Source organism: Magnolia sinica, chromosome 4 (assembly GCF_029962835.1).
Source record: "Magnolia sinica isolate HGM2019 chromosome 4, MsV1, whole genome shotgun sequence".
NCBI classification, from domain to species: domain Eukaryota; kingdom Viridiplantae; phylum Streptophyta; class Magnoliopsida; order Magnoliales; family Magnoliaceae; genus Magnolia; species Magnolia sinica.
This window is the reverse complement of record NC_080576.1, coordinates 23,478,016-23,490,223: the sequence shown is the minus strand read 5'-3', so window position 1 is coordinate 23,490,223 and position 12,208 is coordinate 23,478,016. Positions and strand designations below refer to the sequence as shown.

The following is a 12,208-nucleotide window of genomic DNA, read 5'->3' as shown; positions in this document are numbered from 1 at the left end:
TATGGAACTTTTGTCACATAAAAGAAAGACTTCTGCAGACATATTTCAGCTCATGTGTTTGAAGTAAAGAAGACGCCATCAGATTGTAAACATAATTGCGATACGTCTTGAGTTTGATCAGCATATTGTAGTAATACAAGAAACAGGAAGAATGCTAACCACAACAGTTGCTATTCTGCTGGATTGGCTGCCCCTTCATCTGTACAGTGTTCGGCACATTTCTGTCTGAGCTTGGCTGATTTCCCATTCTGCAATAAAAACAGAGAAAGGGAATGGAAATTAAAGTTCAAACAATATGCTCCTTTCAGAAAAAGATGGCCAAGAATAAGAATGAAGATCTATATATTCAGGGAAAATCGGGGGGAACAAGCAAAGCTGCACATAGAAAGGGTTTGAAGGAGCAAGAAATACTGGTGCCTAAACTTTTGGAAACTAATAGCCTGGACAATCCAAGTAGAAGTGGATGAATATGGCCACTGTAAAAAATGGACGCGTTTGAGTACTCGCCAAGGACAATGCGATTGCTGAAAAGATTGCAGAGTGGCAACTCCCTCTTACTTGATTTTGATATCACGTGTTTCCAGGAAGTCCGTCAAGTGGACAACAGTAGCATGATATTATTGTTGAACTCGTATTGCTCGGTCACATGCTTCAGTTTGCAAGTGCAACAAGTGTACAAAATGAATCACTGCTACCTTCTTCAGGCAATCAATGTCATGAACATATCAAGCATTGCACTGTTACTAAACTTAGCATAGCCTCTTGCGGATGGAGAACAAACCCAGGAGACAACAAACTCCTAAGCAAAACCTAGTATAGGGGTGTATTCTCTCTAATCTCTGAACATATGTCAGGTTATGCTTCTTTTTCCAGACTCCCTATGTTCGACTACGTATGATTTAAGAAAACATTAATACGGTAAATATGGTTATAAAACAATAGCTTAAGAAATAATGAAAATAAAGTGTGAATCATAGCAGGTTAATAAAATTAAGATTGGCAGCTTATGGAAAAACATGACAGACTTTAAATAGCAATGTATTCCAGAGTCAAAAGCATAGAACTCACCATAAAAAGAAGATATTTGAATTCTAGATAGCAACATAAGCATGGAATGCACAACAGAAACAGAAGTTTGCAGAGTAGAAACTAGATTGCATCCTATGCAGAAAGCATGGAACAACCTTTTCTTAATCTCCCCAACCATGGTTACAAAAGCTTGTTCCACATTAATTGAGTCCTTTGCACTCGTCTCAAGGAAAGGCATCCCAAGCTCCTCTGCAAGTGCCTGCAGTTCATTATATCCAGTACTGATTGAGTCCGTGAAGAATGAGAACACCATTTCATGTGTAATTTGCAGTAACACCCTCCACACCCATTTGACTGATTAATACACCCATCATTTAGTCATACAAAAGCACAACTTTGTACTAGTGTATAACCAAAATAAAAAAGGATGGGTGTATTTATCAATCAGAGTAGGTTCCCATAACAACTCCCAGAAATAAAAAAAAAAAAACAAAAAAAACATGCAGTTTGGAATTGGGCCTATCGGCCTTGAGATGTGCAGTAGTTTCTATTAAATAGTTTAGCTCTCTGGGCAATAAGTGATGTTTATACAGAAATTAAAAATCAAGCCAGATCTAAAATATCTTAAAAGAACTAACAGAATAATCCCAAAAATATATTTGTTCCCAGTAGCCATTAAAGATTAATGCAGACTGACAATTTTCATTTAACCGTCTGGAGTCTGGACAGTCAAAAAACAACAGGACTCAACCTCATAAGGATATCAGGACAGTTACCTTTGCTGTTTGTGTGTCCACAACCTTGTTTTCAACAAGATCACATTTATTCCCAACGAGAAGCTTGCATACACTATCGGTTGCATATCTGTCAATCTCACTCAGCCATTGCTTCACATTGTTGAAACTTTCCATCTCAGTAACATCATAGACAATCTGTAACGATCTCAGGGCATCAGCAGCAATTTGTGTGGCATCTTATAAACTCAAGGTTTAATAGACTTAGAGAATCCTGAATTTGTCAAGAAGTGAAGCATACTATTGAAAGGTTAGATAAGCTCCTGTGCTTAGATTAGAACTACAAAAAAACATGGATGCTTGTTATGTAGATTGCTTAAGAAGAAAAGAAATACACCAAGGACAATGTTTGAAAATGACAAAAGAAAAAACTAAAAATCATCCTGTTGTTTATCTTCAGAATACTACTACTATTCCCCACACATTTCAATTAAAAGAAGCAAGGTGAAGACTTGTATTAGGTCAACCAACGATTGTCTGTGGCTGCAACAAAATACAGCAGGTTCACCCCATCTAAACTTGCTTTTACCCACATCCATCCTACTTCTATTCAAATAACGACCACATCGGGTATTAAAAAAGGATGTTGTTCAAATCTTTCTAAAATGGATTCATCACTTGAGGCATGGCATTGATGAGCAAAGTGAAATACAACAAATTAAAAACATCTAATTTGGCAGCCAACAAAATATTTATCCATAGCAATTTTCTATAACTTTAGGTCAGAGAGTAGAACTGTTCAGAAATCAGAACAGAATTATTTATAAATGAAGCTAATATAAAGGAAGAGAAATAATGTCGGAATTATAAAACAATGTGTTAGTTAATAACAATGACAATGTGAAAGTAACTTTATGCATGCAAAATCTAGGGACTGATGAATATTGGCTCTGGTAGCTGAAATTTAAACAAATGACCAATAGTTTTCACATTGAAAAAAGAATGTGTCAATGTATAAATGCAAATCAATCTGATGGAGAACTGAGAGTACCAGCATGAATCAAATTGGAAAAGTCATTAGATGAAGAATATATGCTTACTATGATTCCATGTGCCCCTCTGTAGTAACTGCTGGTTATGGTCCTGAACCGTTCTTGTCCTGCAGTGTCCCACTAAGCAAACAAAAGAGAATAAATAAAGAGGTAATGAGGAAGCCCTGCCGCAGGAAGCACAATATGGTGGCTTTCATTGCAAATGGATAATTCAGTAGTTCTCTTCTAGCCAATCTTTTCCGGTACGAAAGCACAATGATGGGTAGACAAAAGTCTTAAGGGGGATGCTTTTCCTTGCCAAGTAACTTTTACCACAACCTGTTGTCGGTGGTGTATGGAAGAAATGGAAATCCTGTTCTTTGAATGGCAAAATGTGCTTAGGGCGATGTTCAACCAGCAGTGGGATCCTTGGTATTCGGTTCCTTCCTGCTGATACAAACCTCATTCACCTCCAATCAAGTGACTTGAACTAAATATAGTTCTAAAACCACAAAAACAATTACCAATTGGATATCTTGCAGCAGTTACATGTATATGTGCCAGACTGCCAGCTAAATTATTATTTTTTTCTAATATATGTCCAATACAAAAAGAAGGGGAAAAGATGTACATCGTGTGACCCAACAAAACAGGCCTGTTATGTTTATTAAAAATCAGCAGCCATTCAACTAATCCATCACACAAAATCGAATTATTGGCATGGACAGCAGACTTGCATTAGGTTTCACATAGATGGAGATTCCCATGAAAATTTTCTTGAGCATGCAGGCTTTCAAGTACTTAGATTTTCCCATTATTTGCATAACAGAGGGATTCTCATGTGGCACTGTGGGCCCCACGTGTTCCCCCAGATAATTTTCTAGGCAACTCCATCCAAACGAAGCCTTACCTGCAACTTGAACCGGCATCATATCTTGGACAAAGTACCGAAAATGATAAGAGCAAACAACTGATGAGTAAGAAGTGATAAGATATGCCCATAGACATGAATATAAAGATAAACTCTTGGAGCCAGAGTTTGATCCCAACTTACCTACTAAAATTTTTTACAAAAAAAAAAAAAGAAAAAGAAAAAAAAGAAAAAGAAAAAGAAAAGGACAACATCCATTGGAATTCAGTTAGATTTACCAAAGCAAATATATTGGCATCAAGAAAACCCAATAACTAAAACATTCAAGAGTGAAATAAAATCATACAAATAGCAGAAATTCAAATGGATATTCCCAAATTACTCACAATCTGCAGCTTGATTGTCTTCCCATCGAGCTCAACAGTCCTAATTTTCTGAAGGTTAGACAAATAATACAAAAATAAATCACATCACCAAAATGTGTCTGTATCGTGTATGTTTATGCATGGCATGAATTGGGTAGGTGTGTATGTATGTATAGATAGATAGATATAGAAACAGACAAAAATAAAACATATCACCTAAATGTATGTGTATGTGTCTGTATTGTGTCTATATTTTTGTGTATGTGTTTGTATTTGACACAACCAAATGGCCACAATAGCCAATTGATCAAGATTTGAAGAATCCACCCATTCAAATTGACTTAATTGATGATCTGGACCAGTGTTTCAAATAGTGCCTGTAGCATAGCAGTAGTGTACGCTACGTAGCATAGCGTGGCTGTAGCGCTATGTAGCGTCCTAAATAGCGTAAATCTCCTGTAGCGTACGCTACAGGGGTCATAGCGTATGCTACAACTACGTACGTAGCGTACACTACAATGTATTTTTTTACTATTTTATTATTTTTTTCATGTTTTCTTTATATCTAATGTTGAGGAATTTGACACTTGTATTGCACTTGATACTTTTAACCTATGGGATTTTTATTTCTTTTCATAATTGTGACTTGTGGTTTCAATTAAACATTATTAATTGAAGTGGTTTGCCTATAAAGTTGTTGATGTGATAATTATTTGAATTGATTTATATATGTGGATTGGCTTTTGATAAATGATAACTAATAACTTGTTTGAACATGCTTACAATTGATCAAATGAATAATCTTTAGGCATTTTCATTTTTTTTTTTTCTTTTTCCACTATTTATTATATTTGTTCTATTTTTAAATTAAAAAATAGAAGTATTGTATAGCTTACGCTACACGCTACGTATTTCCGCTACATGCTATAGAAGGTTGAGCGCTACGCATCACGCTACCGCTATTTAAAACACTGATCTGGACCAAATCCATGGTAATGATCAATATGATGGGATCAATGGTTAGGCCACTTTTGGGATATCAAATGATGTATAGATGATATGAAATTGGTCCCGTTTGATAGCCTAGTGAGTTAGCTTTCAAACGAGGCAAAATCATGCACGTCTAACATTCGAATTATGGCCCATTTATATAAGGCCCACATGGTAGTCACAGGATTTAAGGGCATTTTGATCATTTTTTTTTGTTATTAGGGCTTTTCTACTTGGTTTAATTTTATATAAAGCTACGTGAGGGAGGTCTAATATATTATTACAATGACTTGTATAAAACTTCTTTGGTTTGTTGTTTCTTTAATTAGTGGAAGATTTGGAGAGAGCTTCTTTTTTTTTCCCCTGACTTTAGCATTCAGTTAGAGGATTGTTAGGTTCTTTCCCACATCTCTTTCTCTTCTTCGATCTTTTGCATTTGTTTTTGGGGTTTGCATTATTTGGTATCAAAGCAAGTTCTGCTCTTGGGTTACTAAAATAAGGTAATTTCCTCATCTCAATCCGTCCCTTTCATCTTCTCCATTTTCCTCAATCTTTCATCTTCCTTGATCTTTTCTTTTCTTTTTTCCTTTTCCCTTTTCCCTCCTTTCCCAAATCCTACATAAAACCCTTTGAACCCCAATTGTACCCTGTAAATAAAACATACACACATCAAACCCTAATTGTACCTATTTCCAACCCTACTAAATCTTAATCTCATTCCAACCCATCAATTCCCTTGCCATTTTTCTTTCCTTCACCAAAACCCAGCCCATACTCTCAAAACCCTTAGATCTAGAACTCAAGCCTAAAGTTTAGCCTATGTTTTTTCATGTTCTTTCTTAGAGATGTTGTGGATGGGAAGATATCTATATGCCTCATATGGTTATCCCTATTCAGACTCCTTTGCACGCCCATATCTATCGTGTTATTCTTATCCAAGTTACTTAGATGATCAAGATTGTCTTTCATATTACCTCAAGTCATGCTAATATAATATAAGCCCATGGCCTGCCTAAGCCGACTATGAGGTCCAACAATAATATAAGCCCATAGCCCATCTTAGGGTTCAACGATGTGTTGATTTTTGAATTGTTTACTTATAGACTTAGGAGCTTAAATCAAGAATGACAATTTATTGTTGTTAGAAGATATGGGGATTGATTTAAAGATGTGGTTGAAGATATGAGGGGAATGTGATTAAAGATATGGGGCTGATTTAGAGATGTAATGAGGATTCCTATATTTGTTTTTACTATGGTTTGGCTTTTATAAGGGTAGATTATAATGATTTGAAGTCAATTAGATGGATTTGAAATCAATTTCTTAGTCAGGGGGATTGTCATTAGAGATTCACTTAGAGTCTATAGGAGGGTGTAAGAAGTGGTGAATTCTAATATTTTTCTACATTTTCGTAAGTATTTTTTTTAAGGTAACACTAACACTACCAGGGATTGAACCCCATATAATTCACACACATTACACTGTCTCTTAAGTATTGTAAGAGAAGAAGTTGATATCAATAAAGTTCTCTCCCTCTCTACTCTAATATTCTTATTGTCCCTTTTATTTTTTGCGATTCAGGTGTCACACACCCATCTTCGTATGTACCTTATCCTTATGGCAACTCCTAAAAACACTCCTTCCAATGTTATGAAGGGTGGTTGCCACATGTCAGTTATTTAAAAGCATCATAGCAAGCGACAATGTTAGTGATGGCTAAGAATGTTCAAGAGACGTAGGAGGAGAATTTGCAAGAACTCAAGAAAGATATTAGAACATTAAAGGAAGATATTGCAAAAGAATTCATGGAACTCAAGGAAGCAATAAGAGCCTGCTTCGAGCCCTTGGTTGAAAAAGAAAAATGCTATGAACTCCAATCCATTCTCTGGAATTCCCAAGAATGATACGTTTAAGCGTATGATGTCTGAAGAGGAATCCACAACTGGCTTGCTCAATGGATCTAGGGATACCCGTATTGATGGATCAACAACTCAATTGAAGAAAGCACCAATGAAAATGGATGATCAACCTTCAAATGAAATAGTAGAGGAAATTGAAGAATTAACAAGTACGGACTATTTGATGGACGAAGAGATGGATAGTTTCACGGTCACCATGGTGCCATTTCAATGTCAATCAGGGCCCACAAATGAAAGCTGACCATGACAAAGGGGCCACAAATAACATCTAGAACACGGAGGCCCACTAATAAGTGAAAAAAAAAAAAAAAAAGTAAGTAAAAAGAGATGGCGCATATTTCAACACCATATTATGCACAAGCTGCCCATCAAGCATTTATGTCTTGTCAACAAAGCCAAAGATGCACTACAAACGAGGATCTTTGTAGGAAATTATGACTACTAATTTAAACTTGAGGGCGATTTTTTCAAATTTGAGTGAAATTGATGCAATCAAATGGCCATACAAGCCAATTGATCAAGATTTGAAGAATCCACCCGTTCAAATCGTCTCAATTGATTATCTGGACCAAATTAATGGTTTGATTGTCAACCTAATTGGATCAATGGTTAGATTACATTGTGGGGCTGAGATGAGCAATTGGATGGTCATTATATTTCTAGGATTTATTTGCTTTAGTTAGTTAGTAGGGCTCGATTAAGTATTTTGATAATTTTTCCTCTTTTTTTTTTTGTATTTTCATCACTTCCTTTTTGGTGAGCCACTTTTAGGGTACTAAATGATGTTTGAATGATACGAAATTAGTCCTTGTGATAGCCTATTGAGTTGGCTTTCAAACAAAGCCAAGATGATGCAATTTTGACTCCAATGGAGTGAGTTCTGGCCCATTTATATAGGGCCTAGTGATGAGATTCAAGGGCATTTTCATCGTTCTATTATTAGGACTTCTCCACTTGGTTTAAGTCTATATAAAGCTATGTGTTGGACATGTAATGCATTATTATGATGATTTAAATGAAACTTTTTTGGTTTGTTGTTTCCTTAATCAGTAAAAGATTTGGAGAGGGGTTTTTTCACGGTCTCTAGCATTCGCCTAGAGGATTGTTGTGTTCTTTCCGACAATCACTTTCTTCTTTTCTTTGATCTATTTGCATCTCATTTTTGAAGTTGTCATTAGTATTGTGTGTATGAATGTGTGTGGGTGGGAGAGTGGGTGCATGTGTATGAATTATGTCTGTATGTATGTATGTATATTTGTAGCATGCATGCATGTGGATAGATAGATAGATGGGGAGTTATTTCATACTTTGGCTCATATGATGCTTGGTATCCATAGGTGGTGAAATCCCACCATGGCCTGAGTGTGTGGTGGTGTGTGTGCGTGTTTTTTTTTTTTTTTTTAAATGATGCTTGGTATCCATGCACTTAGAAATGGTGCACGTGGGTATATTGACTTAAACTAGACCAGCTAAAATGAGTTACTCACTGTCGTTGAGTTCCAGTATGAAAATCGAGTTGTTTGAACAATTTACCCTCTGATTCATGGACACTTTTGCCTTCTAAAATAAGATCATTGGATATATTTCATTTTTAACTGTCCAATGAATGTCCAGAAATCTAATATTTTGATAACGAAATAAGAGTAATTTTTATTCATGATACAACTAAATGTGTGCCCATAATTTGGATGATTTAGCATGAATTACTTCTATGCCGCATAAACGATTCTGAATAATTTCTCACTGCCTGTGTATCATCCATTACACTCTACCAGAGTATCAAAGTATTTCACTAGATAGGTAGAGAAAGAGACTTACAAAATCGACGCCGATCGTACTGATGTAGCTATCAACATATGAATCATCCTACAAACGGATTTAAATTTAGAAAAGAAAAAAAAAATAAAAAATCAATGAAAGCAAAATAATCCCAAATGCCAAACCCTAACTACTCTCTCTTCTCTGCAGAATCTGATTAGAGATAAAGAAAGATATAAGCTCACAGCAAATCTCAAAAGAAGGCACGATTTTCCAACAGATGAATCTCCGATTAGCAGAAGCTTGAAAAGGTAATCGCTGTGGCGAAAAAAAAGAGGGGGAAATGCATTAAAAATATCGGAAAAAAATGCAGAAAATTACGTGAAAATGAGAGAGAGCAGATTCTTACTATTCGTTGCTCATTTTCTGGAATTATCTTTTCGAATTTCTGCTGTGTGTTAGGGTTTGTATTCTGGAGTGTTTTGTAAGAGGAGAAAAGGGTCTTTCTCTTTCTTTCACCTGTCAGCCACAAGCTTTCCCGCACGGTTATTTAAAGATTGGGTCGAATGACTAGATTGCCCTTCTTTTTCTAACGAATAACCAATGTCTCAGTTTTACTGCTCCACGGGATTTCGTTTTGCCTCTGTCGCGATGAAGAAAACAGCATATGTCGCCGCTTCTGTAGCCCACATGTTGAGTGATTATCTGATCGGAACCGTCAGTTTTGTGGAATAATATTCATGAGTAATTTAAAAAATTATTTTGAAGTAATGAACTTTAAAATAATTATGCGAAGTTAGCTCGCACTCAACTCCAACAACCAAAGGATAGGATCATCAATGATGCTCGATCATGAGATGAAAGCTTATTTATGATCGAGACAAGGATATGGACGCTTCAAATCATCGTAATATCTCATAAAGTGGGCCCCATTGGTTGACAACATACGCTGAATTGTAAGTCGCGACAGAGGAAAAATGAACTCATCTTCCACGTGCGTGGCAAGAAGTTTCTTCGTGGGAAGCTAGGTGGGGTGCACCGTGATGTTTGTGAGAAATCCACTCCGTCCATCGGTTTTTCCAGCTTATATTGGGACTCTTAACCAAAATGAGGTAGATCCAAAACTCAACTGGACCACACGACGGGAAAAAAAAGTGAGGGAGAAAAAGCCTGCCGTTGAAACCTTCCCAGGGTCCACCTTAATGTTCACATGCCATCCCAACCGTTCATAATTTCATTCCCACTCTGATTAATTGAAACACGAAAATATTAGCCTGATACAAAACTTACGTGCCCCGTTAATGTTTCAATTGTGTGCGTTTAATCCTCACTATTTCCTGTTGTGTGGCCCACTTGAGTTTTTAATCCACCTCGTTTTTAGTCCCATTTCCTAATTGAAAAAATGGATGAACAGGATAGATTTCTCAAAAACATCACGATGGGCCCCATCTAGCTTCCGACCACAGGAGGTGGGGATCTTAGCAATCCGCATCCCATCCGAGCCCCCTGCAGTCGGCATCCACATGTGCCGACCTGGCACGCGTACGAACATTTCATCTGTTTGTGACATGGGACCCGCCTTTCAGATTTACTGATCCAATATTCAGGATATGATCCACACATTAGGTGTGCCGATAATAAATAGGGTTTTTACCGAGTTTTCTATATCTCCCATTTTGTTTCCTACATTGTGGCCCATCTGATGTGTGTACCAGAGTGATTATTAGATCAAAAAGTAAACAAGGTTTTTATCACACGATGAACGGATTGGATCTCATACTCACGGCCTGCATTGGCATGTGTAGCATCCTCACATTTATCGGACGGTCCTCCGTTCTCGCTCGCTGAAGTGGGACCGCTGCTCATTTTTTCACCTCAACAAATGCAGTTGATTGTCATCCATTGGGCCCCAGGATCATCTGATTAGTTGGACATCAGGCATGTGTCATGCGCAACGGAGCCCAGCAGTTGGACGGTGGATTGGCATACATGGACATGGTTTCACTATCGCGCACTGGAGCCTTGCGTTGGATGAATCGCCTTCGAAGGACCAAAGTCGACGGACAAGGTAGCTGCTTTTTCTCTTTGACTGATTCGACGGCGATGATTGCATGGTTCCGGGGGAAAGTAATATGGCTGTCTGGACCGTCCCTACCACACCATCTTTCCCGCCGACATGCAGTGTAACTCCTGTTACACCGAGTCCGTGTAACCCAAAGCTACGTGGGGCCCATTGAGATACCTGTTTGACATTCACTCCGTCCATCAATTTCCTCGTATCATGCTTGGATGTGATCTAAAAAAAAATAAGATAGACCGAAAACGCAAGTGAGCCACACCACAGGAAACAGTGACGAGAGAAATGCTAACCCTCAAAACCTTCCTAAGGTCCACCGTTATCTTTTTAAGTCATCCAACCTATTCATAAGATGATTCTGACTAGGATTTAAGAAAAACACAAACATTATGCTGAATCAAAACTTTCGTGGACCCATATGGTTTCAATAATCGTTTTTTTTTTTTTTTGCATAGCCCACTTGAGATTTGTATCTGGCTCATTTTTAGACTCAGATGCTAAAATGATTTAATGAAGCTTATGAAATGATGTCGCAAATACATCAAGGTGGGCCTCACAAATCACAAGCTTTGGGTTACAGCTAGCAAGGCAATTATTGAACAATTCTTGTGGGTTCCGCAATCATAAGCATAAGAATTCAATCATCTGCTCTTGGGTCACATCATCACACAGTCTTTAGAGCACCAATGCTAACAACTTCTGATGATGTGAAGCAATCACAATGTAGAGGATTCAGATTCTATACATCAATATTTTATCCACACCATTCATTATTACTTTAGGACGCCAGCCGAGAAATCAAACAGATTCAGAATTGGACTGTACAGGGTATAAAAACAGTGAAAATTGAATGCTCACCAGTGAAAACTCTCCTAGCCCACTTTGAGGTTTATTTTCCATCCTACCCAGTGATTAAGGTCACAGGGACCTGTATCAAGTAAAGCACAGCTATCGGCTTGATCCACACACATCATGGTGGCTCCACAGAATTTAGTGATGCCAAACACACCACCAAGGTCCACGCAATCCCACTTCCTACAAGACCTTGTTCGCATGCATTTAGAACTGGAACCTGTGTCATATATCATTCAGTTTAACTATGCAAATTGTAAAACTCATTGCTAATGAGTCATACTTAAAGAAAAATAGTCCAAGAATCACAACCGTTGGTTAGCAGATAGATGCAGTTAATTTACTAGGATATTTTTCATCAGGCCATCATCCTTAAAAGTTGGCTATTTGGATGATAAAAAATTATTATGGCCTGTTTGGAAGCGTGGATTTGGAACCCCCTGGATTCAAAACCCCTAGGGTTTGAAATCCTCCTAGTGTGTTTGGCACTTTGGATTATGAATCAACTTTAATCCAAAAGTAATTATGCATGGTATATTTATAGGGGTTTGAATTTAATTATTAAATAACTTTAATATGTCT

The 12,208-nt window shown here is 37.3% G+C and overlaps 1 protein-coding gene across 2 annotated transcripts; it reads right to left on the bottom strand.

The window, feature by feature from the left end:
• LOC131242788 (ras-related protein RABD1) lies at positions 1 to 9,264 on the bottom strand. Of its 2 annotated transcripts, XM_058241666.1 has the most exons (8): positions 9,107 to 9,264; positions 8,943 to 9,015; positions 8,758 to 8,805; positions 4,052 to 4,099; positions 2,864 to 2,935; positions 1,806 to 1,961; positions 1,185 to 1,288; positions 1 to 248 (listed from the first exon to the last, which is right to left on the bottom strand). In XM_058241666.1, exons 1-8 carry the CDS (start codon positions 9,118 to 9,120, stop codon positions 155 to 157), a joined length of 609 nt encoding a protein of 202 aa, XP_058097649.1. In that variant the 5' UTR covers positions 9,121 to 9,264; the 3' UTR covers positions 1 to 154. The 2 variants fall into 2 exon arrangements, with proteins under 2 accessions (XP_058097649.1, XP_058097650.1); XM_058241667.1 differs by lacking the exon at positions 1,185 to 1,288.
• Between the last annotated feature and the right edge of the window lie 2,944 nt (positions 9,265 to 12,208).